The 7,504-nt window shown below is 41.1% G+C and overlaps 1 protein-coding gene across 1 annotated transcript; it reads right to left on the bottom strand.

The window, feature by feature from the left end:
- Positions 1–2,496: 2,496 nt before the first annotated feature.
- Positions 2,497–3,429, bottom strand: LOC142068896 (olfactory receptor 10A7-like). Its single transcript, XM_075119020.1, has one exon. The coding sequence runs from the start codon at positions 3,427–3,429 to the stop codon at positions 2,497–2,499; it is 933 nt and encodes a 310-aa protein (XP_074975121.1).
- Between the last annotated feature and the right edge of the window lie 4,075 nt (positions 3,430–7,504).

Raw genomic sequence — 7,504 nt, 5'->3', positions numbered from 1 at the left:
ATCATGGTTGTGGGGGTTGGAGGGGCAGAAGGAGAGGCCCCGAGATAGGACAGATTCTTCTGCTGGGCTAAGAGTATAGTTGGATAGATTAACATTTTTTAGAGATGAATTGAGTTTACTCTAGCAGCACCTCTTTGAGGGTGGTCTATGTTATTCCCATGCAGATGGGGAAACCAGAGCATGGGTGTTTGATACACAGCTTCCCAACAGGGGGTGGTAGAATACGATATTATGCTTCAGTTTTGTGCTCTCTTTTCTTATGGATGACCACTGAACAATAAAGAAGATTTGGGTGGAGGGATAGCTCAGTGGTTTGAGATTTGGCCTGCTAAACCCAGGATTGTGAGTTCAATCCTTGAGGGGGCCATTTAGGGATCGGTGCAAAAATTGAGGATTGGTCCTGCTTTGAGCAGGGGGTTGGACTAGATGACCTCCTGAGGTCCCTTCCAACCCTGATATTCTATGATTCTAAGTGACTCAGCAAAGGTCATCCAGAGGGTCTGTGGTTGAGCCAAAAATGTAACCAGGCCTTCTGAGTTCCACAACGATGCCTTCTAAATTAGTTGATTGAAAAAGGAACATTTTCCAGCCTAATTTACCAAATGAAACATAAGGGCAAATATGACCATTGTTACTGGTTTCCAACTGGAGTGAAGTTGGTAATGTGTAAGAAAATCTGCAGGAAATTCCTTTTTCACACTCTTTTTACTGTTTAAAGCAATAAAACCAACTGATTAATGTATTGTCTTTGAATGTAAATGGGATTTGAGCATCTAACTTCCTTAGTCTCCTTTGAAAATCCCAGCCATAGGTCATAAAGTCTACAATGTTATTGACTAACCTGAAAACAAATAAAAATAATAATACCAGCAAAACTCCACAAAATTATGGATCTTTTGACATGTACCATAGCTAATGTGAAACATTTCTTACCATTAAGCCATGATTTGAACTGTGGAAGCTCTCTGGAAGCCGTTTTGTGAAATGTTTTGTTCAATGGAAGGACCTGACATGGTCATCATCTCTTCTAAAATAATTCTTCTTTCTGCTCAGCCTACCCAAAGGATCAATGAGTAAGTGGCTGAGATTTGGGAGGTGGGCAATCCTGAATTTGACAGCTGTGTCCTACTGGTTCAGGAGGCATTGATGAGTTTTGATGTATTGATGAATTTAAGCTCCCAAGCTCATCTTTTGAAAGGTTTCCTTTGAGGATGAGGACTGAGAGGTCAGATATGGAGTGATCATTTTGTGAAAAGTGTTTGCCCATCAGTGATAGTGTGCTTTTGTCTTTTATCATTTTTCTGTGTGAGTTCTTTCATGAGCGTACTGATTGTCTCATTTCACCGATATTGTTGCTGTTGGGGTAGTTGGTGCTTTGGATGAGTTTTACACCATATGTTATGATTGGCATGTGTAGGCCTACAGAGTCTTAGAAGGACAAGCTAGTGTGACCAGAGGCTGGTGGTTTCAGGGAGCTAATCCACATCAGGCACAAACAAGTCTCCCTTGCACCAAGGACAGGTGTTGGCAAAGTGCCTCCCAAACCCAGGTTCCTCTGGGAAGCATCACAATGGCCATGGGAATTTAACCTGAAAGTTTCACCAAAATGACCAGCACTTCATCCATCCACTCATCCACCCCTCCATGAATGATTGTGATGTATGAAAAATATCAGTCCAGAAAGTTAATGAGAAATCTAGCTCAGTAGTAGAAATGGTTGAGATTTTCCATTAGAAACATGGGGGAGGGGGGCAGAGGGGAGGAGTTTGGGCAGAAAATGGCTATTTCATCAAAATGGACTTTTCCTTGGGGAAATGTCAATTTTCAATTTTTAAAAAATAGTGGTTGATTTTTGTTGTTGAAAATCTCAAAAAAATCATCAAAAAATGTAGCTGAAAATGGATTTTTTTTCCAAATTTTTTCATGGGGTGTGTGTGGATGGAATTCCTGATTAGTTCTACTCAGAAGAAACCACAGCATGATAGGCACTGAATTTTATGCTCACAGCACAAACACAGAGAAATTTAGATGCAAACATAAAACACTCTTGCTGGAAGGTTGCAACATAATATGACTTTATTTCTTAGAATACAGAACGATAGTTCACAAAACCCCCAAACCAGTGAGAGACAAAGCAGGCTTCTCCCTCAGGCATAATTCACTGCACCTTGCTCTAGATTGGCTCTGTGCAGACTGACTCCTACTCCTAGATTGCAGGCTTCTCTACAGAGCCCTTTGCCTGCATGCAGGACCAGTAAACCCCTTCCAAACTTGGAATGATAACTTGTGATTTTAACACACTTTTCAATACACAATACAATTCAATACATGGCACATTCAGTGAACACCTGTAAATCACATTGATTTCAGTAGGACTGACATTCCATATAGTTTGTTTCAATGAGATGACGTTCATGAAGGACTGACTTGAGCCAAAGATAGCAGGATCGGACTCCGAGTTCAGATAACATGAGCTGCATCACATGGTCTCCATTTTCATTTTGATCTAAAGGCATTAGCTTGAATTCTCTGAACTGCTGTGAAAGTCCCAAGTTTCCTGACAACTTTCCTCAGGGCCTCCTTTACTTCTTTGTTTCTCAGGCTGTAGATGAGGGGGTTGACCAGTGGTGTGAGGATGGTGTAGAAGGCAGAGAAGACTTTGGTCATGCCTCGCAGTGTGTTGATGTCTGGGAGCAAGTAAACAATGATTAGGGTCCCATAGTAAATGGTCACCACCATGAGGTGAGAGGAGCAAGTGGAAAATACCTTTTGCCTGCCAGTGCTGGAAGGGATTCTCAGGATGGTGGTGATGATAGAAATGTAGGAAGTCAGGGTTAATAGAAATGGTGGTAGTGTGAATAAGGAGGACAGCAGGAAAGCCACAAGTACCATGCTGTGGGTGTCACTGCAGGAGAGTTTTATCACTATGTTGAATTCACACAGGAAATGGTCAATTTTATTGGGACCGCAGAACATTAACATCGATATCCCAGATACTATTATGGAAGCAGCCACAAATCCACTAATCCAAGACCCTACCACTTGCTGGAAGCAGAACCTATCATTCATAAGGGACACATAGTGCAGTGGTTTACATATCGCTAAGTACCTATCATAAGACATCGCTGCCATTTTGAACATGCCAAGACTCCAAAACAATAAAGCTGCATGAAGCAGCCACTCACAGAAATCCCCAGTCCGGAGACTGGCCAGCATCCTGGGCAGTATGTTGGAGGTGTAGCAAGTCTCCAAGCAGGACAGGTTCCCCAAGAAGAAGTACATGGGGGTCTGAAGGTGCGGATCAGCCACAACTAGCACAACAGTGAGGATGTTCCCGGCCATGGTCATGATGTAGATCACTAGAAACAACAGGAAGAGAAGAACCTGCAGTTCTGGGACATTCCCAAATCCCAGGAGGATAAATTCCATGATGAACGTTTGATTTCTGCTTTCATGTGTGCCAGGGGGAGTATCCATGGGAGGGGGGAAGAGAATGCTGCAATGATAATAAAGAGACATTTGCTTTTGTAGTACAGTGCCAACATTTACAATTCAATTATTGCAAAAAAGGACCCTCTGATGATTACCATCCCTAGTCTTACTTGAAGAAACTGGACTGGGGTGTTTACCACCAGCTATCACTGCTGCTGGAGGAATCTAAACATTTTCCTCAGCAATATTGCTTGTATATTTCTCTTGCCACATGATCCGTTGCTGGAGTGACACCTCTCCAATGCACTGTGGGTGGGCTGCATTGTAGCATGGAACTCAGAAGACCTGGGTTTTGTTTCCAACCTTTGGTCAGTCATTTCACCTCTCAGCTGAGAGACCATGCACAATGTTCTGCATTCAGAAATATAGAAACAACTTCCTCTTGCCATCATGTCTGCTGTTTATATTTATGCGCATCAGTGTAGATTTTTTTATAGCCATTTCACTCTGATCATTCTTAATGGAGGACAGATGGAAGGGTGCATTGATTTCTCTACACTGGACCTTTTGGCAACCACATCACTTTACAACCACTCATTTTATTTTTAGTTTTTTCCCCATATCACCCTTGGAGCCCAATAGTGCAATGAATGGAAGTCAATGGGACTGATTATAGTGTGCAAAATTAAGTATGTGGGCAATCTTTGTAAGATCAGGGCCTTAGTTGTGATACCATAGTGATGTAGATAGATAGATTTTTCTGTCCGTGTTGCTAACCTCTAGCTCTGTCTGTTTCCTTCTGTCGTGTATGTCATTCAGAGATGTATTTGAAAATACTTTGGCTATTTCATTAACATGCCCCTTTCAGATAATTAACACAGACGTTAAATGAAATGTGAGGTAACACTGGCCCTCTAACTTCCATTTTTTTAAATCAACGCCCACTTGTATGGTCTGTTGGCCAATTCTCCACCACTGGCATTTCTCGAGAGGATTGAATAACACAGAACAAAGAAGTTATTTCATGAATTGCAGCTTTTCATCATTTCTATTACTTTCTTTTTTGAATTGTCTGAGAACAGAAACAAAAATTCTCCAATATATTCATGATATAAAAGTGCTCATAGAGTTCATCAGTAAAGAATATTTTGTCTCCAGATCATTCTCAGAAAGTGTGTTACTCAAAATTTACACAGTGCTGTTCTGTTACATTTCTCTGGCGGTGTTTCCTCCACCCTTCATTGGATGACTGCCTAGCCTGGCATGTACTATAAGTTGAGGCTTAAAGGTATCATTTAACTTTGTCTCCTGGGCTGTATTTCAGCTTGTTAATCTTAAGGGTCATGTCCTCAGCTGATATAAATCACAATAGCTCCACCGGCATTAATGCAGCTACATCAGTTTATATGAGGTGTGGGTCTGGCCTTGTGTGCTCATATGTTCATGGAACGCAAATGCAAAAGGGTTGTGTGACTGAATGCACCCCTCTATTGCAATAATCTTGGTACAACTTACGCCTTGTGAGGTATCATTTGAAAACTAATAACTTGCTGGTCAATACTATTCTGGTGAAATGTATGTAGCAACATGATATGTCAAATTATGAAATCCCCCTCTATGATGTTATAAGCCCATGTTCAAAAGCACATGGCCCAAAACAAAGAAATGCATGTTTACCTCAGTTTACATATAAATAGTAAACAGGGTCCTCTGGACAGCAAGAGGGGGTAGACTGGTTTCTCAAAGACAAAGGACAAGCTGATGCCTCTAGCCATGTGTTATCAAAGTTGATGGGCAATCGCCTTTCAGGTGGCCATTCTTTGAGCAACTGGTTTGGAATGCAGTATCCAAAACAGAGATGAGAAAAGTATAGAACAAAGCAACAAGTTATGGAGCTGTTACAAACTGGTGGGTTGGATTTTCATGATGTATAGCATTTTGTAACTTGTCAAAACGTATTATAAAGGTAACTAGCTTCAATGCATATTTCTGGAGCATATCTTTTGATTTCCATCCTCTTTGAAACAGCCCGTCACATATCAGAAGACTGTTCTCAGGTCCCCCCTCGGTCGTCTTTTCTCAAGCATGAACACGCCCAGTTTTTTTAACCTTTCCTCACAGCTCAGGTTTGCTAAACCCTTTGATCATTTTCATTGCTCCCCATTGGACTCTCTCCACTTTGTGCACATCTTTCTTAAGCCCTACACACAGTTGTTAGGGAAAAAGGGTTTCCCTCCCATCTAGGGTTGGGGGGGAGCCTTCCCTGGACTTCTGTATTAGCCAAACAAACACAGAGTCAGGACTCTTAGATAAAATGAGGCACTTTAATGCTAGCAAGTACGACAGCTGAAGGGCTCACCAATTCCTACACAGAGAAATATGGCGAAGCCGAGAGCAAAGAACAAGGTAGAGCTTTTATAGCTTGGTTCAACATACTTTGTGATACCTCTTCCAGTTCAAACCGGTCAACCCCTGTTGGTCTGAGTCCTGAGGTATGAACACGGAGGCCCATCTGTATAAGGAATTCTTTCCCCAAACGGGGAACACAGGTTACACATAGTTCAAATTCTTTCTACCCATAAACATAGGGAAAGGACAGATAAGCATAGAAAAAAGACAGAAGCCTAGCTGTACATGATTATAGGGTTGTTTTCTGGTTCTTTTCTTTATCAGTTCCCACCTTTGAGCCTGAAGATAATTATCTTACATGGCTCATTATTCATTGTTTAACATGTTCATATGCTTTTCATCTTGGTTAACAGCACCCTTTCTTACATATAATATCTTCACTGGGCTCATGGCTTTTGTACATACCCGGTGGAAGAGGGCACAACAACTGGACACACAGCAGAACAGCAGACCTACAATCATAAGGAATCCCACTCCATACACAAACAAGGTTTTTAGCCATCCAAAGTTAGGCAACCAGCTGGTGAGCCAGCCCCATAAGTCAAAGCCTACATTGGGAGAAATATAGGTCTGCTTATGAAAGAAGGCTGACACGTTTGCAATTATATTGGCACATTTATTTGGGCATAAGCTTTCTTGGGCTAGAGCCCACTTCATCAGATGCATCTGATGAAGTGGGCTCTCGCCCATGAAAGCTTACGCCCAAACAAATGTGTTAGTCTCTATGGTGCCACAAAGATTCCTCATTGTTTTTGCTGATGCAAACGAACACAGCTACCACTCTGAAACCTTTAATCTATATATTACTGTGGAATCAGCATTGTACAATTTATTTGATAGATAGATAGATAGATAGATAGATAGATAGATAGATAGATAGATAGATAGATAGATAGATAGAGCTTCTCAAAAAAATGGAAAATTGGAGTTTTGGTTAAAACTAAATTTTTCACAGAAAATTAAATTTTCATCAGAAAATCCAAAAGAAATGTATATACTTTTGTTTTAGGGCTGAAATATTTTCACTTCTTGGTAGTTTTTTGCCCTTTTTTAAAAATTTAAAGTCAAAATTTACTGGTGCTAATTTTCCCTATTGGGAAAAAAATCAACCAGCTTTGTCAGACAGTTAGATACATTGATTAAATGGCTAATCTTGCACACAATGTGTCAAAATATCCAATGCATGGAAGCTTATTCTAGAGAAATTCAAACTGTAAATAAGTAATATCTCTTCAACAGTGAGATTAAGTAACAATTGGAACTACTTATCCAGGGATGTGATGGATTTCTATCACCTGAAGTGTTTAAAGTATCTGGCTGGTGAATCTTGCCCATATGCTCAGGGTTTAGCTGATCGCCATATTTGGGGTCGGGAAGGAATTTTCCTCCAGGGCAGATTGGAAGAGGCCCTGGAGGTTTTTCGCCTTCCTCTGTAGCATGGGGCACGGGTCACTTGCTGGAGGATTCTCTGCTCCTTGAAGTCTTTAAACCACGATTTGAGGACTTCAATAGCTCAGACATAGGTAAGGTTTTTTGCAGGAGTGGGTGGGTGAGATTCTGTGGCCTGCGTTGTGCAGGAGGTCAGACTAGATGATCATAATGGTCCCTTCTGACCTTAGTATCTATGAATCTAAAGCAAGACTAATGTAGGAAGTACTGAGAG

The sequence above is a fragment of the Caretta caretta genome, chromosome 13 (assembly GCF_965140235.1).
Source record: "Caretta caretta isolate rCarCar2 chromosome 13, rCarCar1.hap1, whole genome shotgun sequence".
Taxonomy (NCBI): Eukaryota; Metazoa; Chordata; order Testudines; family Cheloniidae; genus Caretta; species Caretta caretta.
This window is presented reverse-complemented; position numbering and strand designations above follow the sequence as displayed.

What these genes read in the sequence shown, in the direction of transcription:
- LOC142068896 (XM_075119020.1), bottom strand. Translation starts at nt 3,429, where the DNA reads ATGGAATTTATCCTCCTGGGATTTGGGAATGTCCCAGAACTGCAGGTT.